This window comes from Solanum stenotomum, chromosome 8 (assembly GCF_019186545.1).
Source record: "Solanum stenotomum isolate F172 chromosome 8, ASM1918654v1, whole genome shotgun sequence".
Taxonomy (NCBI): Eukaryota; Viridiplantae; Streptophyta; class Magnoliopsida; order Solanales; family Solanaceae; genus Solanum; species Solanum stenotomum.
In genome coordinates, this window is record NC_064289.1 from 37822995 (window position 1) to 37847917 (window position 24923).

General features: G+C 37.0%; 1 protein-coding gene across 1 annotated transcript; it reads left to right on the forward strand.

Annotated features, from left to right (window-relative positions):
* The first annotated feature begins 5143 nt into the window (after positions 1 to 5143).
* Positions 5144 to 24405, forward strand: LOC125875290 (uncharacterized). The gene is made up of 10 exons (XM_049556394.1): positions 5144 to 6579; positions 7160 to 7633; positions 7737 to 8038; positions 13236 to 13964; positions 14047 to 14325; positions 16433 to 16594; positions 16677 to 17612; positions 17728 to 17943; positions 19942 to 20202; positions 23819 to 24405. Exons 1-10 carry the CDS (start codon positions 5214 to 5216, stop codon positions 24158 to 24160), a joined length of 5067 nt encoding a protein of 1688 aa, XP_049412351.1. The 5' UTR covers positions 5144 to 5213; the 3' UTR covers positions 24161 to 24405.
* The last annotated feature ends 518 nt before the right edge of the window (positions 24406 to 24923 follow it).

Below are 24923 nucleotides of genomic sequence, written 5' to 3' on the forward strand. Positions count from 1 at the left end.
TGTGTTGGTCATTACAAAAGCAGCTTCTTAAGCCTTAGCCACGTCTCATGTAGAGGTTCACCTCCAATACGCTTGAAATTTTGGATCTGGGTTCGAGTTCAACCATCTTTGAGGGTGGAAAAAATCTCTCATAGAAGACATCACTTAGCTCTTCCCAGAAAGTGATAGAATCATTTGTCAATTCTGGCAATCATATTATAGCCTCTCCCGTTAAAGAAAACGTGAATAACCTCAACCTTATGGACTCTTGAGAGATATTCTTGAACACAAAGGGTCCACATACCTCCATGAAATTCCTAAGGTGTTCATGGGGATCTTTATGAGTTAGGCACCCAAAATTTCCTTTCAGCTCGAGCAATTGTATCATTGTTCTAATTATGTGAAACACAACCCTACCAGTAGTGGGAGGTATCTGAATTGCTCTTGTGGTTTGAATAACATTCATGTGCATATTATTCAAATCATCAATATTGTCGTTTTGACCAAAGTGACGATCGTTGTTACTTCTATTGTCACTCATCACATAAACCTGCAAATCAGCCAACTACAACACCAAATAATAATCTACTACAACCAACAAAATTAAAATCTAATTTCTAAATTAGAATTCTCAACCACCAATCCCCGGCAACAACGCCACTTTTGATAATGCTCAAATGTCCTCCTTAAAACCAATTAAAAGGGACATCGGTCGTAGTCAACAAAAAACACAACGAAGGCTCGGGGTCGAATCCCATAAAGAATGGTATATCGTGGAGAATTCCAATAAAATAATTTGGATTTTAAGACCACTCATTTGTAATAGTAAGAACAAGTGTATGGATAATTCCACCAATTTAATATAAAGCTCTAGTTATCAATTATCGCAATTAAACTAAATTATCGAAGAATTCAAGAGCTAACAAACAATCTAAGGGTGTGGGGATTGGAAATAGATGTCACATATGGGTAATTGTGTTGCTATAGTGATGAACATTCATGAATAGTCTAAGTCATCTTCATTGACATTAATCGTCTTTCGATCTCAAAGCATCTATGCATATAATCTCCTTAGGTCTCATCTAAATGCCAACCTAAACATTCCAATACCTTACTCTATTCTCTCTTTCAAGAACAAGGAAAATAGATCCAACCCAGAACCTCTATTTCTAAGCAAGTTACAGACATCAAATCTAAATTTCTAGTATCAGGCTAATTACCCACTACAATCAATCTCTTTCGAGCATCGACCGGAGATCGAAAGTAGGAATTAAGTTTGCAAACTTAACCATAAATTAACCACATGTTAATTAGACCAAATTCATGTATGAGCAGCAACAAAACAGAGCATAACATAATACCCACTACATTAAATCAACATTCAACCCCATAATTGTACCCCTAGATCTTAGGATTTTAGCCACCCATCATAAAAAGTAAAGAGATTATACCTTCCATGAAAGCAACAATGGGTAACATGAAATTAAGCAATTACAAGTAACCCACTTTGGATTTAACTTCAATTTGTCAATTTCAAGCACAAAGTTGTAAAACCCCAAAAGCTAAAAAAGTATTCTTCAAAGGTAAATTGTTCTCTCTCTAAACTCTCCACACCCACTCTAATATAATATGCTCTCTTGTTATCTGATATTTAATTTCTCTCTCATTTGGGCTATTTATAATTTCCTAAAATTAGTCCCAAATTTCAATATGCGACTCAATCGGCGACATTAGTCGGTCTCGCCGAGCTCGTTCAGCGAATTGTCTCTTGCTCCTCAACTTGCCTTGTTACGCTTTAGGCTTAAGGTGTTAGAACCTCAATTGGAAAACTCGATTGAGTAAGTCTTTCATGTTTGACGTATCTCCGAGTACCACCTTGATTCGCCTTTTGAGAATTCAATCATTTTTTACACTGTCATTTTGGGAGATGTTCATCAAGGCCGTCTTTCTCATTCGGCGCATTGTCTTCTCCACTGGAGTCCGTCGACCTGATTTTGATAACATAAGTGTTATGCACTGTCATTTTGGATGAGGTCGTGCTCAATTGGCGATCTGCTCTTCTTGTTAGGCGATCAACAATGTATAATTTGGACTTCTTTTTGCATTTTAGGTCATTCTTTCAAACATCAATCCTTGTTTTGTCCAATTGCCTTCATAGCTACGAATCATCAACCTTAATTTCCCAGCCGAAAGCCAGAAAGAAAAGCCCTTTTCAGCAGATAGAACTAGAAAGAGAAGCCCCTTTCAGCAGGCTTCCAGGTTCGCAACTATACTTGTCTCTTAATTTCCCAGCGGAAAGCCAGCTAGAACTTTGATTAGAGCAAAAACCAGAGCTTGACATTAGCTGGAAGAGTAGAGCATAAAGCGTCTACTTAACGAGCAAGAGCAACGAATAAAGACAGACTTTCAAACCTCATCGTGGTCGTCTATCAGCCTCTCACATCCATATTCCTAAACATCCCTAGGAGGAGAATAAGGATAGCTAGTCACAAGCGATTTTCTCACCTATATGATAGATGAATCCAAGACTTTCTTGTTAGAGGCTAGATGGTATCAAACCACGGGACGTGGAAAAAAGAGCAGCTTTGTAGGTTTCGCCATTGTAGGGTAGAAAATAATAAGAAAAAATAAATTAGAACCAACACCTGGTTCGCCAAAGTATCGCTGCCACAATGGAAGGTGGAAGAAATTTAGTCTTTTTTTTGGAGGGGTAGCAGAGCACTCAAAGAATGAACAAAACCAAATGATTATTCTAGAATGGCGAAAGCAAGAGTTCTGACATCTTACTTTACTAGTTTCATTTCCGTATGATAGGCACCCCTTTCTCACTACTCCCTTTCTCGGTAAACCAGAGTGAGTATCTTCTTTTCTTTTGTTATTATTTTTGAATTGTTTTCTCTATTAAATATATGAATTAAGGTGAATTCATGGTCAACTTTACTTGCCATAATAATTTCCACTAAAATAGGTCTCATTTACCGACATTTATTGTATTATTACCGGCAATAACAAATGCCATAAATATGAAAGCTTTACTGACAATAATAATTGGCGCTAAAGTAATTACAATTAGCAACATGTCCACCCATGTCATGCAATACATAAAATGCCTAGATCTATTACTAAGCACATAGACAAACTACAATGCAACTTCCTCTGGGATACCACATTGACAAAAAAGAAACCCCACATGGTAAGTTGGGAAGTAGTTACTAGAGACAAGGCTTACGAAGAAGTGAGTCTCCAACAATGTTCAATTAAAAATGACACTATGATTACTAAGTTAGCCTAGCGCCTGTATAAGCATAATAACTCCTTGTGGGCCTCCCTTCTCACAAAAAAATACACTAGGAACACATATCTCCATAATCCCCATATACACTTGAAATGTAGCTCTCCTTTTTGGAGAAACATCATATACAGTTGGAAAAATTGTATTGACAATAGTAGATGGGATCTAGGAAGAGGAAATGGAATCTCATTGTAGTTGGATAAATGGATCCCTCAACTACATAGTTGGTCCTCTCATCTTTAATGACCAGAAACTTAAAATTAGTGATCTGATCAAAGACGGGCACTGGTTCTCTGATGGTCTATCCTTCGATCTCCCACCAAAAATAAAAAATTGAACTTTAGGTGTCCACATACTTAAAAGTTCCATCCCTCTAGACATAAGGGTCTGTCCCTTACTGATAATGAAAGTTTTTCCACAAGTTCTACCTATAGAGCTCTGAGATATTATAACACAAGCCTACTTAGTACCATAAAATTTCGATGGCTTTGGGATCTCCAATGCCCAAATAAGATCAAATTCTTCCTCTAATTAGTGTTCCATAATAAACTCCCTACAAAGCAATACCTAAACTCCATAGGCATCTCTACTAGCCCTACATGCTCAATATGTGGAGAAATCGAAACCAACAAGCACATTTTCATGGAATGCACCATAGTCGTCAACTATTGGACTATGCTAAATATCCACGTCCTTGTTTCCAATATCAAAGACAAGGATACTCTGAATTGATTATATGACCTAGCCAATATCAAAGCCTCTGTCCTAGATATTGATTGGGGATCATCCTCCCCCTTCTTTATATGAAATATCTGGCTTAATAGGAATAATAATCTCCACTATAACCTCTAAAATGAAATACCCTAGTCCCTGTCCATATCGAGAGCCTTAGAATTCCTCCATCTCACTAAGGAACACAACTATACTAACATCCACAGCTACAAATCGAAACCTAACTATAGGACCCCCCTCCCCCCACTTGCCAACACAAACTAAACATTGATGGCTCCTTTAATACAAATACGAAAGAAGGGGGCATTAGATGCATCATCAGGGATAAACAGAGCAACTGGGTAGTAGGTAACCATTTGAAAATAAACACCAACTCAACCACCAATGCTGAAATCACTTTATGGACTCCAATTAGGCTTAAAATACAATATCACTGATGTGGAGATATCCACAGACTCTATTGAGGTAATAACCATGTTGAACCTTAACACAAACATTTACTTAAATATTGTTGATGAATGCAGGGAGCTACTGCTATGATTAGGGAAGCCACCAATCAAACACGAGTTTCAAAAACAAAACAGGGTAGTCGACTTGCTAGCTAGGAAGGGGAAGATGACGAAGAGAAGTTTTTGTGAAGAATGGACAGTTCCCCTAATGTTTGCTTTAGAAGTTTTGAAAGCAAACAAGGGTGAAACTTCTTTTGTTAATTATATTACTGATGGTTGTATTAACACAACTCCAAACTATAAACTTAACGCTACAAGTAATGTAGTTGATCCTGTATTGATGCATATTATATAATTAATATTATCTTGTCTTGCTTACAAAAAAAAAAGTGGTAAAATCTTTAGTTCAAACAAAAATAAGGGGTGATAAAATACTCATAATATTCCGATTTTTTTTTAATAGAAAATGAATTTATGGGATGAATATATATTTATTTACCCTAAAGAAATAAACAGAAAAAAGAAATAATAAATGTGAAAAGGAACATACAGGTTGAGAGGAGAAAAGGTAGTAATCTGTGTTTCTCCCTTTTATCACCCTCAAGCCTCATCATCAGACACAGCTGCATAAACCCCATTTTCCTCGTCTTTTATTTTCTTTTCTCCATTCATCATCCTCAATAAAAACATATATATGTAATACAACCTACACCAATATACAGAGACGAGGAAAAATAATTAACCCAAAAAAACAAACAAACATGAAAAACAGCCGCAACCACCATTCCGCCATCGAAACGGCCGTTTCTTCATCATCAGCTGAGCAATCTCACCCGGCTGTTGCCCCACCTTCTATGACATCATCACCTGCCACCTCATCATCGGAGAAACCAACGGCACCGGTGGAGGATGTAGCTGCTTCTCGTGACCCTACCTCCGTCACTGCAGCGGTGGCGGAGTTTGTCACAGTTGAGCGGCGGAGTGCTTACGGCGCCGTTTGCAAATGGGCAATAGCCAATTTTACAAGAGTAAAGGCCAGGGCGTTATGGAGCAAGTACTTTGAAGTCGGCGGTTTCGATTGTCGTTTGCTAGTTTACCCTAAAGGTGACTCACAGGCATTGCCTGGTTATATTTCTGTATACCTTCAAATTATGGACCCTCGCAATACAACGTCATCCAAATGGGACTGTTTTGCCAGTTATCGTCTTGCCATTGAGAACCCTACTGATTCCTCAAAGTCCATTCATCGTGATTCATGGCATCGATTCTCTTCCAAAAAGAAATCTCATGGATGGTGTGATTTTACTCCTTCCAATTCCATATTAGACCCTAAATTAGGGTTTTTATTCAACAATGATTGCATTCTTATCACTGCAGATATACTTATACTTAATGAATCAGTTAGCTTTTCACGTGATAACAACGAATTGCAGTCAAATTCTGCTTCCAATGTAGTGGTTACTGCTTCCTCTGGGGATGTTCTCAGTGGGAAATTTACTTGGAAGGTTCATAATTTTAGTTTGTTTAAAGAAATGATAAAGACTCAGAAAATTATGAGCCCCATTTTTCCAGCTGGGGAGTGTAATTTGAGGATTAGTGTGTATCAAAGCGCGGTAAATGGGGTTGAGTATTTGTCTATGTGTTTAGAGAGTAAGGATACGGAGAAGACATTGATTTCGGATCGAAGTTGTTGGTGCTTGTTTAGAATGTCAGTGTTGAATCAGAAGCCGGGTTTGAATCACATGCATCGGGATTCTTATGGAAGGTTTGCTGCTGATAATAAGAGCGGGGATAACACAAGCTTGGGATGGAACGATTATATGAAAATGATGGATTTTATGGGATCAGATTCAGGGTTCTTGGTAGATGACACTGCTGTTTTTAGCACTTCGTTCCATGTTATTAAAGAGCTTAGTAGCTTTTCAAAGAATGGGGGACTGGTTGGACTGAGGAATGGGGGTGGTTCCAGGAAATCTGATGGTCACATGGGAAAGTTTACATGGAGGATTGAGAACTTCACAAGGTTGAAGGATATTTTAAAGAAAAGGAAGATTACTGGGCTTTGCATAAAGAGCAGGAGGTTTCAGATTGGTAACCGGGATTGTCGGTTGATTGTTTACCCCAGAGGTATGCCTTATGCTGCCTACAGTAATCTCATCACATATGAAAATATGTTTCAGCATGCTCACAGCTGCTTTTGTTGCCTTTATAGTATGGTGTTAGTTAGTGAGGCTTGGTTTCAGTACGTAAACAAGTTCCTTCAATATTTTGCTATGGTAAATCTGATATCAAGGCTCCATGGAGACTAGAGAAATGTGTTCATGTATCATGTATGTACTTATCTGATCATGCAAAGTTCTTGCTTCCAGCATAAATGACCCTTTTGAGTCATAAATTTAATGTTGTGCTACTTGTTAATACACCCTAATTGCTTGTGCTATTTGTGATGAGCATGCTAATTCTTGAGCACTATCACTACCTGTTCTTCAAAACATTTTAGTCATGTAGCTTCCTTTTATATCTTTCTTCATTTAGTCCTTTCTTTGGAACTAAATGAGCTTCATTGAGATGGTTGTCTACTGCTTCTATCACATGTATCACATGACTGATGTGTGCTACGTTTATCTACTAAATGAGCTTTGTTGAGATGCTTGTCTACTGCTTTTATCACATGACTGATGTGTGCTACATTTATCTATGGTATCAGGGCAGTCTCAGCCTCCATGCCACCTTTCAGTGTTTCTTGAAGTTACAGATTCGAGGAATAGTAACAGTGATTGGAGTTGTTTTGTGAGCCATCGGTTGTCTGTTGTGAACCAAAAAATGGAGGAGAAGTCTGTCACCAAGGAATCTCAGAACCGATACTCTAAAGCTGCAAAAGACTGGGGTTGGCGTGAATTTGTGACTCTCACTAGTCTCTTTGATCAAGATTCTGGATTTCTCGTTCAGGATACGGTCGTGTTTTCTGCAGAAGTCCTCATCTTGAAGGAGTCATCCATCGTTCAAGAATTGGTAGTTGAGGATATTGAGCTAGCAAATGCTGGTGCTCAGCTGGACGAAGCTGGGAAAAGAAGTTCTTTTACTTGGAAGGTGGAGAATTTCTTGTCCTTCAAAGAAATAATGGAAACACGGAAAATATTTAGCAAATATTTCCAAGCAGGTGGATGTGAGCTTCGTATTGGTGCGTCATTTTCTGCGTAAAACCCCATTGTTTAAATTGTTAACTTTGTCTGTGTGCCATTGTTTTGACAACTGGCAGACTTGCTTCTTGTTTTACACTGCAGGTGTATATGAATCTTTTGACACTATATGTATTTATTTGGAGAGTGATCAGTCTATTGGCAATGATCCGGAGAAGAATTTTTGGGTTAAATACAGGATGGCGATTCTGAACCAGAAAAGTCATTCTAAAACTGTATGGAAGGAGTCTTCCATTTGCACTAAAACTTGGAATAATTCTGTTCTTCAATTCATGAAGATCGCAGATATGTTGGAATCAGATGCGGGGTTTCTTGTACGTGATACAGTTGTCTTTGTCTGTGAAATTTTGGACTGTTGCCCTTGGTTTGACTTTGCTGACCTAGAGGTTAGTGATCATTCGTTTTCTCTACATATCTGTTTCTTGTTTGTGGGTTTGTTGGAGGGTAAGGAGAGGTATCTGCAACTTCTCTCTGTCTGTGTCTAATCTGTGTGATCATAAAATTTCAATCACCTTCATTGTCATTTGTTCCATTCTTCCACCAAGAGATCTATATTCATGAACAACAATCAGCTCATGCGTTTAATCAATTTAGTTAACTGTAAAAGATGTGCCTCTATGGTTGAATTGTTTGTCTTTAGCGAACTTTTGGACATAGATTTGGTTGAAACTTGAAAATAAGAGTTTTTGAAAAATAGTTTTTGGAAGTTGAAATTGTGTCTGTACATGCATTTACTTGGAAAAAGGCTGATGTTTTGAAAGTGGAAGAAAAAAATTTGGACAGTTTTTGGAACTTGTTTATTTTTTCTTTCGCGAACTGATTAAATTCCATGAAAACAAATAATGTTTTCAATTTTTTTTGAATAAAAGCTTAAAAAATCTATGGCCAAAAAGGGAGCTTAATCTGCCATGAGGCAATATGCTACTCATTCTGCTCCCACTTTATATGAGCTACAGTGAAAATTGCTAATGTTACATTTTGGGTGTGGGATATTGGCAGCTTGCTAATATTTACAGTAAAGAACTACATGAAATTTCATTCTGCTCCTTCATTAGTTCATTATATGAGTGGCAGAGAAGAACTGGAGGAAGACTGATAACAAAAAGGAATAGCTGGAAATAGTGCACCTATGATATACAATATTTTTTATCCAAGGGTGTGACTTAGTGGCTAATGGAGTGGGTTGAGAACCATAAAGTCTTAGGTTCAAATCCCAGCAAAGATAAAATACTAGGTGATTTCTTCCCATCTGTCCTAGCCTGGTGGACAGAGTTTACCTAGTTTCTGTTACTGGTGGGAGAGGTGGTAGGTACCTTGTGGAATTAGTCAAGGTGCGTGCAAGCTAGCACAGACACCATGGCTATAAAAAAAAGATACAGGATATTTTTCAGCTTACTAATGAATTATAGATGTACACTTGGGTTCTTTTTGAGAATGTCTTAATTTGTATTTAGATTGAGGTCTCAGATTGAAGCTTTTTCTCTGTTCTCTTTCTTATCTCCCCTACTCTTGTTATTTTTTCTTCTTATTATTCTCTTTTCCTGTAGTGTTGCATTTACTTTTCAAGTTTTCAGATTTCTCTCTCAAAAAAGTAGATGGTGCTTATGTTCTTAGATTTAAAATAGAGAAAAGAAGATTTGAGTGTCAAATGTCATGCATTTGTGTTCAATATTCAATTTTATTTTTCGTTGAATATGCTTCAGAATTTGTCTTACTAGCACTGAAGCTTGGACTTGAACCTGGTTTGGTGGTTTTTCTTTTCCTGATATAACCATTTGGTCAGGCTAATCTAGATTCGTGTAGGCCCTTTAAAAGGGAAAGTGCTTCCTACCATGGGTTCTCTGTTCTCAGGGCACAGAATATGGAAGTTCCATAAAACAAAATATGGACATACTTCAGATGTACCTTACCCCAAAAATGAAACTCCCTCCTGCCCATATCAATGCACTATTGCAATTTGCAGGTCAATGAGTTTTTATTTGATTGTGATTTTTTACAAACACTTGTTTCATCTTTTTAACCATAAAATTGTGATTTATAACACATGCAATTTTAAGAAATTATGATGTAGTGCTCATCATTCTTTTTGGGCTAATGGGAGTAATATTTCATAGTCTTACCGATTAATGAAAAGATATGGACATTCTAACGCAATATTCCACTAATGTATATGAGATATTATTAGATTATATCTGTGTACCAAAATACTTTGCCTGATATTATTTACTCTATAGTTTGTATTATGCAACTTAAACATAACCCGTATTCATGACCCAGACCTCCCCAACCCTTAAAAAAAGAAAAAAGGAAGAAGCACATTCAAGAATAGCCTAAACCTTGTCTACAAAAAGAATTTACTCACCCTGTCTAGCAAGACTAATAAAATAGAAGACCATATTAGCATGTAGAGAAATGCTTAAGATGACAGTTTGAAGAGTACAAAAAAATTGTCAGATTAAAAGTGTTGCACAATGTAAGGCAACGATGTTTCCAAAATTAGGTCTATTTCTAGACTCAAATATAAAGAAATTCTTTGCTTGTTTTATGGTGTAAACTGGAAAATGTATATGAGGTACACAATCTGATAAATTACTCAGCTCCTGGCATGCCAAGAAGTTTTGCTTCTCTATAATGTATTTAGCTGCACTATCTTAGTGCTGGTGCAGTTACAATAAAGCTTTGTAATTTTTTAAAAAGATAATATAAAGTGGTACTCTCCTCTAGTCCATACTAAGTGAATTATTGGGGTATGACACACCCCTTAAAAATATATTTGAAGACATAAATTAAAGGCTCTTTCCACTATTACCCTTTTGATTATTTCCAAATTAGTCTCCCTAGAAAATATAAAGTAGTTAAGAACCTCATTAAATACACAGTAAATATGGAAAAAAGCCCCAACAATTTTCTTGAACTTTGAATAGTTCACTTATTTTCAACTATGAAAAATGTCCCAACAATTCACTTATTATGGACTAGAGGGAGAATTAGTTTTTTATGATAAAAAATAATTTTTATGAAGTGGTATTAGTTGGTTTCATTTAAATTCTTTTAAGAAAATAAATCAATGTTTTTTTCCATTAAGTAAACCAAGGTTTTTCTTTTGGATGGATAAAAAGGAGAGTCGGTCAATATTTTTAGAAGAGAGAGTATCAGTGCTTTTAAGGCTCAAGGCTTACTTGCACTGTGTTTTAGTGTTGAAGTTTGGTGTAGTGCAGGCTGTATGCTTCCCCTCACGTAGGTGATACCTCAGCATAGGCACCAAGACACTGAGGCGTGTGCTTAGTCGCCGATAGGCTTGTGCTGAGGAGGCTGCCGCTAAACATAAATGTAGCTAGCAAAGAGGCGTCTTTATTGTGTAAATATTGGTAGACATGGTAGTGATTATGAATAGGAATTAGTTTTAAGAAGAATATTCAATTTTAATTGGGAATTGAAAATCTGGATCATTATAAAGTAATTTCTTAATGTGATTGTCGTAATTTTTTTCATGATGCACTTGATAGTACTCCCTCCGTTTCATATTAATTGAATTGTTGAGACATTTTTCATTTTTCAAATTAACTTAATTATTCAATTTTATAGACTACTTTTAAAATGTTCTTCCAGTTTTACCTTTTATTAGTTAGTATTGGAATTAGTTATTAATTAATGTTTAGTTATTTTAATCATAAATTTGTCAATGATTAATAAGGGTCAAAATGGAAAGTTATACCTAATTTATGCGTTAATCTTCTTTTCTTAAAGGGTGTGAAACACCTCAACAATTCAATTAATATGAAATGGAGGGAGTAGTTTTTTTCTGTTCATTTATCCAATGTATTTGTGTTTGTATCTATTTTGTTGCATTACATTTATGTATCTTTAATATTTTCTTCATTTGCATTTTTTCACTAAAGCGTGTTGTTCATATACGTTTTGGCCTAGAGTGCTAGCGATTTTGCTACTTCCCTAGGCATTTCACTTTCGACAACGTTGGCGAGTATTATAAGTTCATATTAATCATGTTTTTTGTTAGCTTAGACTTAAAATATTGAGGTCAATGGGACGATTGGGTGGCAATTGCATCCCATTGACGTTTATCCCATAAATTAAAACGCCTCCTCCTGTTCATTGCTTCCAAGGATCTGTAATCCAATCATCTGTTGGGCCAAATGGGCCTTACTGTCTGTTAAGTATGTGGCATAAAGTACCGTTTTGGTACATTAACCTTGTTTATAATCAAATAAGCTAATGCCTAAGCAGTGTTGTGAAAGGCGATCGCAGTGAGGCAACCCTACATCGCCTATAAGCTTTGTGGTGAGGCGATCTCAAAAGGCGACGCCATGGCGAGAGGCGAGAAAGGCGTCTCCTTTTGTTTCTTAAAAAAAGGCGTCCAATTTAGGGTTTTAAAAGTTAAAAAGGTAATTTTAGGGTTTTCTTTCCAAATTTGCACAGTTGCATTTGTAGCTGCATTCTTAGACTACGACTGCGATTCCAACCAGTTGACTAGACTAGGCTACTCTGACGACCGGCCAGACTTTCCTATCGACTCCAAAGTCCAACCAATACGTGTTTCTTCTTTTCTCCTTCAGATTTCTTTTCCCCCCTTTAGATTTCAGAGTTACTTCTACCTCTGGTTTTTTTTCTCCCTGTTTTAACGTTTGTTCTGTTTTTTTCTCATTTAAGTTCTAGACTTTTAGTATGTACTTTTTTTTTCAGTTGAATTGAAATATTTGTTAATATGTTAAGTTACCAAGTTCAAAAAAAAAAAATATTTGTTAATATGTTATTGCTATTGGGATTTTGATTATTTATATATGCAATTAAATATTTTAATTTTTTGGTATACACTGCACTTCAAAAAGGCGAGCGCGTTGCCGCTCGCCTCGCTTTGTGGCAAGGCAGATCCTTGTCGCCTTTTGTTGCATTTCACTGTCCAAAACACTGGGCCTAATGGTATAGCCATTACATACCTCGAGTCTAAGCTTGTAAAACTTTGAATCTTTTCCTTCCTCAATCCAATTAATTCAAGAATCTCTGCTAAAAAAGATAATTGAAAGTGACTTGCTATGATATTACACCCAATTGGTCTTTCATCCTAGCTTAGGGTTTAGCCCATGGCTAACTCAAACCATTATTCATCCCCAAAATTAAACCTTAAGGGTCTGTTTAGAAGGACATCTTGTTATTGGATTTAATTGGGTGTAATTACACAGTATCATTGCTAGCATCAATTAGTTGCAAAGGATAGTACAAGTAAATTATGTTTGCGCTCACAAAAAATGAATATAGCCTCCTTGAACAAAGGTGGCTATTCTTGAACCCCAGGGAGCAATAAACTGCAATTTGTGTTTTGGGTTATCTACAGGTGTTACTTTGAACCAGCTATTAGTTCACTGTATTCTGCTTCTTCAGAATCTATGTTTTTGTGTTTTCTGCTTCTTTTCTTTTATCCTATGACCAAACAACCCCTGCTCTTATTAGTTGGGGCATTACATGTGGCTTGGTCTGGCAGTGTTTAGTTGCAAATCTCTTTTCCCATGAATATTAGATGCTAGTAGAATATTAATTTCTCTATCTTGTTTCTTCAATTTTTTCTAGGTGTTGGCTTCTGAGGATGATCAAGATGCTCTGACAACTGACCCTGATGAACTCATTGACTCAGAAGATAGTGAAGGGATCAGTGATGAAGAAGATATCTTCAGAAATCTTCTCTCTGGAGCTGGGTTTCACCTCACATATGGGGATAATCCATCGCAGCCACAGGTCACTCTAAGGGAAAAACTCCTTATGGATGCCGGTGCAATAGCTGGGTTCTTGACGGGACTTCGTGTGTATCTTGATGACCCTGCTAAAGTAAAGCGTCTACTCCTTCCTACTAATATATCTGGTTGTAGTGATGGAAAGAAGGTAAATAAAAATGACAAATCCTCCCCCAGCTTAATGAACTTGCTGATGGGGGTAAAAGTGTTGCAGCAAGCGATCGTTGATCTACTGTTGGATATTATGGTTGAATGTTGCCAACCTTCCGAAGGAAGTTCGAGTAGTGGGTCATCCGAAGGGAATCCTAAAACTTTTCCAGATGGAAATGGAGCAGGTAGTCAATTGGGGTCTGATAGAGCTAATGGTGCAAATGAACCTTCGCAACTTTACACCCATGATAGACTGGATACGGTGACAGATGAGAGCATGAATTCATCTGCTGTTCAGAGCTCAGATATTGATGGGATTAATGCACATGAAAGGGCATTCAATGGGAAACCTATGCATCCGCATCCGCCAGAAACATCTGCTGGTGGTTCCTCTGAAAATCCTTCCCTTCGTACTAAGGTACAACTGCTATCTTCCTGTTGAAGTTTTCTGGTTTGATATATCTGGGTATATAGACCATTCAAAGAATCTTTAATTTCAGACTAAATGGCCAGAGCAGTCTGAGGAGCTTCTTGGACTGATAGTGAACTCCCTGAGAGCACTTGATGGAGCTGTTCCACAAGGTTGTCCTGAGCCAAGGAGGAGGCCACAGTCAGCCGAAAAGATAGCCCTTGTATTGGATAAAGCTCCGAAGCATCTACAGCCGGACCTAGTTGCTTTGGTTCCAAAATTGGTTGAGCATTCAGAACATCCACTTGCTGCTTATGCGCTTCTAGAACGACTTCAGAAGCCAGATGCTGAACCTGCATTAATGATTCCAGTAAGATAATCTTAATTATCTTTCATTTCTTCCAAACATACTTGAAACATTTGTACCTTCACATTATTTCTATCACATATTTGTTAGAATAGGGATAGGAACTTGAATAGTATATAGAAACCTACTTGAAAAAGACTGTAATATTGTGTCTATAAATAGAGTTTCATACACAATTCAATAATGTTTTTCTCCTTTATTTCTTACATGGTAGCAGAGCTTTGGTGAAAAATATTGGGGAAAGAAAACAAAGTCATGGTCACCATGCCTCAATTTTCTGGTGGAGTTTTCCGTCATCTTCTTCTTCTGTCGGGGTCATGCGAAAACTAACACCACCATAGAGTCCCCCACCTTTTGCCGACCAAAGCTCAGCCTACCACTCCGGCAATCGGCCTCACACGTGCCTCCTAGAAGCCTGTCACCTTCGGCAAGATCTGACCACGCGCCGGCGCATGAGCCTTTTCCTGTAACTTTCTTCTTCAAGATTTACTTGTCTCTTGATTTCGTGACGACCCGTACAATTTATACCAAATTTTGAGCACTTCTCGGTGAGGAAATCATTGTTCCAACAACTTAGTACTATTTCCGGCGAATCCAGCCACTTTTTTGGTTGATTATTTTCCATTAGGGTCGCCCGATCATTCTGACCTACCCATATAGTATATTCCTGATTTTAATTACTTTCTGGCAGTTAGATCTGATTTTCCGTCGTCCAAAACAAGTTTTTTATTTCAGATTCCGGCAACGGTTTGTATTTTTCAGATTTTAGGCTACAAAATTCTGATTTCACTAGATATCTTTCAACATTGCCAAACTAAAGACTTCGTAACACAGAAGTATTTTTCCAAGTATTGAGGTTGCTCAGTCCAGATCAAGTATTGCTATTTTTGACACAATATGCTGTAGACATTCTTGAGGAGAGAAGAGTGATGGGATGTAGACCCATTGTTACTCCTATGGATCCAAATGTTACTCTCTTGCCAAGACAAGGGGAGCCACAAAGATATAGGCAGCTGGTTGGAAAGTTGAATTATCTCAAGGTGACTAGACCTGCCATCTCTTTTCATGTGAGTGTTGTAAGTCAGTTTATAACTTCTCCTTGTGATAGTCATTGGGATGTAGTTTGTATTCTGCAATATATAAAGTTAGCTCCAGGGAAAGGACTACACTTTGAGGATTGAGGTTGGATATACAGTCATTGATTGGGCATGGACGTTCTATATCCGGCTGTTGTGTTTTAGTAGGAGGTAATTTGGTGTCCTTGAAGAGTAAGAAACAAAGTGGGGTTGCTCGATCTAGTGCAGTAGCAAAATATCGAGTAATGACTGTAACAACTTGTGTACTAATTTGGATCAAACAGTTGATGAGAGAACTAAAGAAATCGGTTTAGATGAAACTTGTGTGTGATAATCAAGTGGCCCTTGATATCAACCCTTCGGTGTGGCCCAGTTGTTTGGGCTTGAGACTTCCATGTTGGAGGTCTCAAGTTTAAAACCCCTTGCCAGCGAAAGCAAGGGGTTTGCCTTCTGGGTCGAGCTTGTCACACCAAGCTTGCGTAGTGTGGATCACCTCTCCTGTTTGCGAGCTATTGCATAAGAGCGGGGGTTTTACCCTGTGCACACCCAAAGGGTAGCGGCTGCGGGTTTCCCTTGTCATAAAAAAAAAGTGGTCCTTGATATCGCGTCAAATGTAGTATTTTCATGAGAGGAGTAAACACATTAATATTGACTGTCACCTTGTCACAAAAAGATGCTCAGGAGATACTGTTACAAAATTTGTCAAGTTGAGTGATCAACTTGCAAATATTTTCACCAAGTCCCTCATCGGTCCTCGTATTAATTACATTCGTAACAAGCCCGGTACATATAACTTGTATGCACCAAGCTTGAGGGGGACCGTTAGAACAGTAATAGGAACAAGGATAATATGTAGAATCCTACTTGGAAAATGATTATAGTAATATAGTGTCTATAAATAAATTCTCAGTGTAATAATGTATAGATGCACAATTCAATAACATTTTTCTCCTTTATTTGCATATACATTTAGCATTCAGCTCTTATGTAGTGACATTTTAGTGATCTGATGGCTTTAAGTATTAATCTCTCAGGTCTTTGGTGCACTCGGGCAGTTGGAGTGTAGCAGTGATGTGTGGGAACGTGTCCTTTTCCAGTCATTTGATCTGTTAGTGAATTCCATTGATGAACCTCTTGCAGCAACTGTTGACTTCATATTCAAGGCTGCCCTTCATTGTCATCATCTTCCAGAAGCAGTATGCATAAAATTTGGTTTTATATAATTTTTGGTCTTATTTTGCACCCTTCTACAAGTGTAATGTTTTGATTTCTCTGCAGGTCAGAGCCGTACGTATCCGGCTGAAAAAACTAGGCAATGAAGTCTCCCCATGTGTTCTTGATTATTTGAGCCGAACTGTAAATAGCTGTTCAGATGTTGCTGAAGCTATTCTAAGAGATATTGATTGCGAGAACAAGTCTGGTGATAATTGCTCGGCTGTACCATGTGGGATTTTCTTATTTGGTGAAAGTTGTCATACTTCTGAAAGACCACGTGAAGTGGATGAGCAAGCTTTCCTTTCAAATCATCATTTTTCCGATATTTATATACTTATTGATATGTTATCAATTCAATGTCTTGCCCTTGAAGCTTCCCAAACATTTGAGAGAACTGTAGCTCGAGGGGCCATTGTGGCTCAGTCTGTAGCCATGGTCTTGGAAAGACGTTTTTCCCGGAGATTAAATTTGACCTCTCAATATGTTGAAAATTTTCCGCATACTGACGTGATTGTGGAAGGGGAAACCATTGAGCAATTAACAGCCCAGCGCGATGATTTTACATCAATTCTTGGTCTTGCTGAGACATTGGCACTCTCTAGAGATCCACGTGTAAAAGGTTTTGTAAAGTTGCTTTACACCATATTGTTTAAGTGGTATGCTGATGAGTCTTACCGATTGAGGATACTCAAGAGGCTTGTTGATCGTGTTACCATTTCAAGGGAAAATGCTTGTGAAGTAGATCTATATTTGGAGATATTGATAATCTTGATGTGTGAGGATCAGGAAATTGTTAGACCAGTCCTAAGCATGATGAGGGAGGTTGCTGAACTTGCCAATGTTGACCGTGCCGCACTTTGGCATCAATTGTGTGCTATTGAAGATGAAATTATGCGCATTCGTGAGGAAAGAAAAGTGGAAAATGCCAGTATGGCTAAAGAAAAATCTATATTGTCCCAAAAGCTTAATGAATCGGAGGCTACTAACAACCGTCTCAAGGTATCTTGGTCATTATTGTTTCTTTTTTGGGATTCTACTTTTCAAAGCATGCTTGTTTGAAAGAATATCTCATTCTTTTTCTGGTGATTTTGATTTGACAAACATTGAACATCAGTCTGAAATGAGGATTGAGATGGATCGTTTTGCTCGGGAAAGAAAGGAACTCGCGGAACAGATACAAGAAGTTGAGAGTCAACTTGATTGGCTACGGTCTGAGCGGGATGAGAAAATTTCTAAGCTCTCTGCAGAAAAAAGGGCTATTCAAGATCGTTTGCATGATGCTGAGGCACAACTTTCCCAACTGAAATCACGGAAACGTGATGAATTGAAGGTATGCATTCCGTCATTAATTGGCATGTATTATTTTTTAAGCTGAACCCCTTTGAGTTTGTTATATAGCTTCAAACCTTTATGAGCTTTAGTTTGTTCAGTCTTTCCCATGATTTCCACTGATGACATTACTATTTTTCTATCTTATCTTTTTGTTGCTACCTGTTTATATTTTTTTTTCTTTCTCCCCTGAAAGCTCTTATTCTGTCTATTGATCATATTACCAATTGAGTGGTGCGTTCTGGTCATTTTATCAACAAATTTATACTCCCTCCATTCAATTTGTTTGTTTGATTTTGATTTGGCATTTAAGAAAGTAAAGAATAAACTAAAGATATGTAGAATTTATCAAAATGCCTTTTAATCTTGTGGTCTTAAACATGCCATGTGGAAAGTTAGGATTAAAGAGTTGCCAAAAAAGGAAAGAGACATTCTTTTTGAAACCGACTAAAAAGGAAAGTAAGACATAAATTAAAACGGAGGGAGTATTTTTCCAACAACAACAACATACCTAGTGTAACCCCACAAGTGGGGTCTGGGGAAGGTAGCGTGTATGCAGGCCTTACCTCTACCTTGGGAGGTAGAGAGGTTGGTTCCGATAGACCCTCAACTCAAGTAAAAACATGACAAAGCAAATTTCCTAAATGAGTTAAAAATTTCTTTGAAGCTTGACATTCTTGGTGTCATTTCACCAGATTTTTTATCTACACAAGTCAATTCATTATGAAATATTAAGGGTCTGATGCTACAACTTACCTCAATTAGAATCAGTTTTTTGGTCTTGCCAGTTTCCGAGTAAGACTCTGAATCAGACCATGTGGCATTCTTGTTAGGTATATCATTTTTTATTTTGCTGCTCTTTTAATCTCATAGCTTTGTTGCTTTCAGATGAGTTTTAAGTTGCACCTAGACCTCAAAAGTGAAACCATGTTGTTAATTATGCCAATAACCTTTCATGTGCAATCAAATAATAATATCAACGTTCTATGCCAGTATTTATAGTAAATTACTTCATCCGGCACCAATTTGGTTGACACTCTTTCATTTTTTGTCTGCCCCAGAAAGATCAAAGCCTTTTTATATTTAGATGCTAATTATTTTTTCTATTCCCATTTTTGCTAAACATAACTTGCTATAGAGGTCCCAGTGAATACAAAAATAAATTACAAGGTTTTTCTGATAGTGTAGGGGCCAGTTTGTGCACCTAGACTGTTCTACTTGGATACCTGCTATATCTCCCACCAGCATAGCTATTGGGTAACTCAACCCACTACGATTTGGGCAAATGGGATGAGATCACCTAATATCTTTTTTTTTTGTCTTTGCTACGATTTGAACCCTGGTCCTCCACTATTTGGACCCGCCGCATTGTCAATAGACCATACCCCCTTGTGTGGAACTTTTGCAACGGTTCTTATGGTGTTATAGTGCTTGCTTTGTGATTTCTTTTTTTCTTAGACGCCATAAGTAGTCAACAATGCCAAACAATTTAAGACAGTGGAGTATTGCTTTTGTGCAACCAAATAAAGTTTTTTTTTGTGTGTACAACCCAGCTATTTGATTATGTTTTACTTTTCTTCAAGGAGTGCCTCCAGAGTCACTTTTTTGGAACTGCTGAAAGGTTCAATCTAGTTCTTGAAGGATTGGAAATATTCAAAGACCTTTGACAATTGTGCTTGCAATAGTTGGAAATGGAAGTTCTTGTGTTTTAAATTTGTATCCGATTCTGCTGTTAATGCAGAATAACTTCAGGATTTTACTAACTCATTAGCTCTGACATAGATAGTTTGTGTAGTTAGCCAGAGATTTTTTTGTAAGCTCAAATGCCATATCTTGTAAATTTTGCATCTTCTTGATGCTGTTATTAATACCACTTATCTTATCAAAAGAAATTTGTATGCGCTTGTTTCTTTTTATTTTACTTTGGGGTGTTCTCCAAATGGATTCACACATGACATATTTTTCTCTTTCCCTGACTGATATACTATCAATCTTTCAGAGAGTGATGAAGGAGAAAAATGCTCTTGCGGAAAGGTTGAAGAATGCTGAAGCTGCACGGAAAAGATTTGATGAGGAATTGAAACGGTATGCCACAGAGAAAGTGACCAGAGAAGAATTACGAAAATCACTTGAGGATGAAGTACGCCGCTTGACTCAAACAGTTGGGCAAACGGAAGAGGAGAAACGTGAAAAGGAGGAGCAGGTTGCTCGCTGTGAAGCTTTTATCGACGGAATGGAATCTAAGCTGGAGGCTTGCGAGGTTTTTGCTCTTGATATTTCTTGTTCTATTTCCTGATATTTCGTCTTCCACCATCATTATGGTGGTGGTTTAAATCTTTATGTTGTGAAAAAGTAAGAAAAAAGGATCTTTCCTTACTTGGTCAAATATCACAAAATATATAAAAATAAAAAATATATATTAGGCAAAGCAGCCATTATAGTATTTATTTTTTTACTCCTTCATAGGGAGTATTTTTTCTTTCTTCAGTGTTAAAAGAGGGTAGATGATTTTTCTTGTAGAGCCCAAATATACATAAATTACCGGTAGGGTTCAATTCTATCCATTTTTTACTCTTTATATTTCTTTTCTCTTTCCTGTGGGATTATACTGGGTATTTTGTTGTTGTATCTTTCTTCTCTTTGCTTTTTCATGCAAGATAAAGAGAGTTTTTATTTATTTATACAAGTAAAAAAGGGACTGAATTGCTTAGGATTGAATTGCTTGATTTCCCTCAAGCATGTTGGGGTTTAAATAGTGTTTACAAGTAAATTGTAAAAGAAAGGATTTATGGAAGTAATCCTAAAAAAGGAAACTAATTATTAATAGTTCCTGTTCCTATTTACACAATTATAGGGATTCTAAACCTTATAGATACAAGGAACGAGTTCTTGCTATTAATATTTTTCTAATTCTTAACATCCACCCCCTCAAGTTGGAGCTTATGTATTGTGTATGCTCCTTAGTTGCCACAAACATACTCAATTCTGGAGCCACAAAGGGATTTTGTTAAGTTGTCAAACTCTGTCACAATCTGTTGTCGAATGAAAAATGACAATATACTTATATACGCTTTCATTCGTTAATGAAACACTGTACCCGAAACAATGTGTACTGCTACTTGTTTTTTCACATTTAAATTTCATGGATAGTAGAATGAGATGTTTGATCCCTCTATCTGATGTAGGCAGGATTCCAGTTCCACTTGTCTGAGCCACATCAACTTTGTTTTCTTTGGAATAAGAAAACAATCTTTTTTTTCTTGCTTTTGTGAGGTTTAGAAGAGAAATATAAGATTTTCTTCTTGGGAAGGAAGTATTTTTTTTTCCAGTTCTGTAAATTGAAACAGAGAAACTGAATGAACTTTTGAACCAGAGAGAACTTGCTTTTAGCAGAAAAAGAATTAGAGGAAGTATGAGATAATTTTCACAGTAGGTAGAAAGAATACTGGGAGTTTGGAGTCAAATACTTGCTCTGTTAAAAGAATATTTGAGGTTGGGAGAACAAATTTTTAGAATAGGGACCAGTGTTTTTGGGAGCACGAAGCGGAAAAAGCGACAAGGCCCTGCTTCACGCTTTAAGGGAAGCGACTACTTCATTGAAGTGAAGCACAATTTTTAACAAAGACAAAAAGATAGAGATAATTTGTATATATAAACAAAAGTTTAAATTAAAAACTAAAACGTAGATATCACAAAATTCTCCATAGACCATAAGACAAAAATCAACAACATATTACATCACTAGTAAGTAAAGAAATCAGCAGCATTCTATTATTCACTGTTAAAAAAAGTTCAGCAACATATAACTTAATCAATAATCACTGTTAAGGAAAAAGAATATCATATAATTTAATAAACAATCACTGTTAAAGAAAAAAATATTCAGCTACATATAATTTAAAAAATTAGACCAAAGAAGAGAAGAAGAAAACAGAGATGAAGAAAATGAACCCCAGGCTAGCAGCACAACTGCACGAGAAATAACTAAGGAGGAGGAAGAAGGGAGAAGAAAGAAGAAATAAAAAGGAGGAAGTACCTGGTTTTCGCTGAAGGTTGAGGTTGAAACCCTAGTTTTTTGTCGAGGTTAAGTTGCGTTATTTAAAATCAATGATTTCACACTGAAGAAATATATCAATGATTTTACACTTGTGAAATAAATGCTATCACTTATCTTGAATGGAGATGAACAGTACTTGAATGAAGAGAAGAACATTGATAGCCAGAGAGAGTAACTGTGCTAGACCCTGGAAGAAAGAAGAAACTGAGAAAGTATTGGCCAGGCGAGCGATACTCAGAGGCTGACACCACCTGTCGCTAGTGGAAGCTATTCAAATCTTTACCAAGATCTTAGATGCTCAAACGGACCTTAGGCTTAACTAATCTGAAAAACTTACTCACGAGGCATTGAAGTGAAAACTGTCCAAGACCATGCATGCCTAGGACTAGACATCTGAATCATGAACATTATGACATGCGGCCTAACATCAGATAAACCAAGAATTGGAAGGTTTGGCTTTGATACCATGTAAAAAATGAGAAAAGGAAGAGATGTCAGGAATGAATTGCTTGATTATTCCTTCAAACATGTTGGGGTTTAAATAGTGTTTACAAGTAATCCTGAAAAGGAAAGGATATTATGCTAGTAATCCTAAAAAAGTTAAGGGAAGTAATTATTAATAATTCCTATGCCTATTTACACAATTGTAGGGGTTCTAAACCTTTCCTATAAATTCATGGATAAGATAGTTCATGAGGTGAGCATTGTCTCAAGACCTTATAGTACGCCATCCACAGTCAATGTGGGACTCTTAACTTGTCCTATTCATACTAAACTTTTTCCTTGACAGACTGCCATTAAACCCGTGTTTAAAGGAATATGGAGAACATGTCTTATTCATATATGCATTTCTAAAGTTCGTAGAGCATGATTTGCTAAGTTCCTCTGTCCAAAAAATAAACTATCTTATTCATTCTTTTTTTCTTTTGGTTGTAGCAATGGAAGTACAAAAAAAGGGAATAACAAATCCTTGAATAGCATTACTCGTGGCAGCTGACCAACTTTTATAGAACTTTTCTGAAAGAAAAAATTGAGGGCTAGCCCACAGCCTGCTATGGGCTGGGGTGCGCTAGCATTTTGAGAGTACTTTCACGTGAAAGGCAGGACTGGGTTTGGCTGTTGAGTTCTATATCCTACTAGGGCTGTTCAAGTGTTTTGAGTCTATATAAGAGTACTGAAAAAAAAATCCTTGAATAGTATTACTGGTGGCAGCTGACCAACGTTTAAAGAACTTTCTGAAAGAAAAAATTGAGGGCTAGCCCACAGCCTGCTATGGGCTGGGGTGCCCTAGCATTTTGAGAGTACTTTCACATGAAAGGCGGGACTGGGTTAGGCTCTGTTGAGTTCTATATCCTACTAGGGCTGGTTCAGGTGTTTTGAGTCTATAAGAGTACTGAATTTTTGTTGGTTTCTTGGACGTGCCTTTCTTGCTTTCACTCTCTCAAAGGTCGCATAAGAGTGTAAAAGCTAGCAAAGCTGTGCCTTTCTTGCTTTCACTCTCTCAAAGGTCGCATTTTATTTTCTTTTATTTTTTAGAAACTTTATATTAGTCAAAATAGGAAAAAATAAAAATGCATAGTAACTTTTTCTTTAGATAAGTAGATATTAGGCCAATTCTAATAATTTGATGATTTAATCTTTTTCCTTCGTGTATTTTTTGGCTTTGTTTTCATTTTTCTTCCACATCATTAGTCATCATTGTTACTGTACAAATTTAGCAATTTCAGTGCATCTTGCAACTCCTATGTATTTCCGTGGAACTTATGGTGATAGGCATTAGTATCAAAATTGATTTTTTCTTTTGTTGCTTCATTTTCAGCAATACATCCGTCAGCTTGAAGGATCACTTCAGGAAGAAATGTCTCGGCATGCCCCACTGTATGGAGCTGGCTTGGAAGCTTTATCAATGAATGAGTTGGAGACATTATCACGTATTCATGAAGAAGGACTCAGACAGATCCACGTTATCCAACAGCGCAATGGAAGTCCAGCTGGTAGTCCTCTAGTAAGCCCCCACAATCTTCCACCCACTCATGCTTTGTTTCCTGCTCCTCCTCCAATGGCAGTTGGACTTCCCCCATCCCTTGTTCCGAATGGTGTTGGGATCCACAGCAATGGGCATGCAAATGGTTCGATTGGGCCGTGGTTCAATCATTCTTGAATCTAGGTCTAGGATGACCCATGTTATGATCAAGGTGTTTAGGTGTCTCGTCCTCGAGCCTTGGAGCTTGGTCGGAGAGCAATGTGTAGGCAGTCGTTTGGTCATGTTTTTTAATTTTCAAATTCTCTTGGCATAGGCTGGTTGCACTGTGGGGAAAAAAATGGTAGTCATCCTATAGCATCAACAATTTAACGTTTATGGTTTTAAGTTTTTTTGTCAAATCAATTAAAATGCATTAGAAAGTTGATTATAGTTTGTCTGGTATTCTCAGAGAACTCTCAATGATCCTCATTCATGCCTATCAAAATAATTGAAAAAAGTCCGGCAGATGTCCTTGTTATTTTTTAATTTGGATACCCTTATAGAGTTTTGGTCTTACGGTTGACCTCCTTTCCTACTTTGCTCCTCTGCCTGCTTATGAATCAGTGAGTCTTTACAGTTAGGGTGTGGAGGAAAACATTTTCTACTTTTTCTTACATTTTTTCTAGAAAAGCAAGTTCCTTAATGACTTCCTTAGTCCAAGTACTGGAAAAAAAGTGTTTCATAAGTGATATTTCAAACACACCCCTTTTAACTCTTGCACCCATAACCTTTATCCTTGCCACCACTCTTATCTCTCATAGTATAGAAATATTTTTAGGATGATATTTATTGTTTACCTACTAATCACTCAAAAATAACTAACAAATTCATGTATATATATATTATTTTTTATTATTATTATTATTTATTTATTTTTTTTTTTTTTTGCTTGCTATAGATC

Bases quoted from the DNA above. Each gene is read 5' to 3' on its own strand.
- LOC125875290 (XM_049556394.1), top strand. From the start codon at position 5,214: ATGAAAAACAGCCGCAACCACCATTCCGCCATCGAAACGGCCGTTTCT. The intron at 7,634-7,736 runs GTGCGTCATTTT...TTTACACTGCAG, and splicing joins TGGATGTGAGCTTCGTATTG to GTGTATATGAATCTTTTGAC. The intron at 14,326-16,432 runs GTAAGATAATCT...TTAATCTCTCAG, and splicing joins AACCTGCATTAATGATTCCA to GTCTTTGGTGCACTCGGGCA.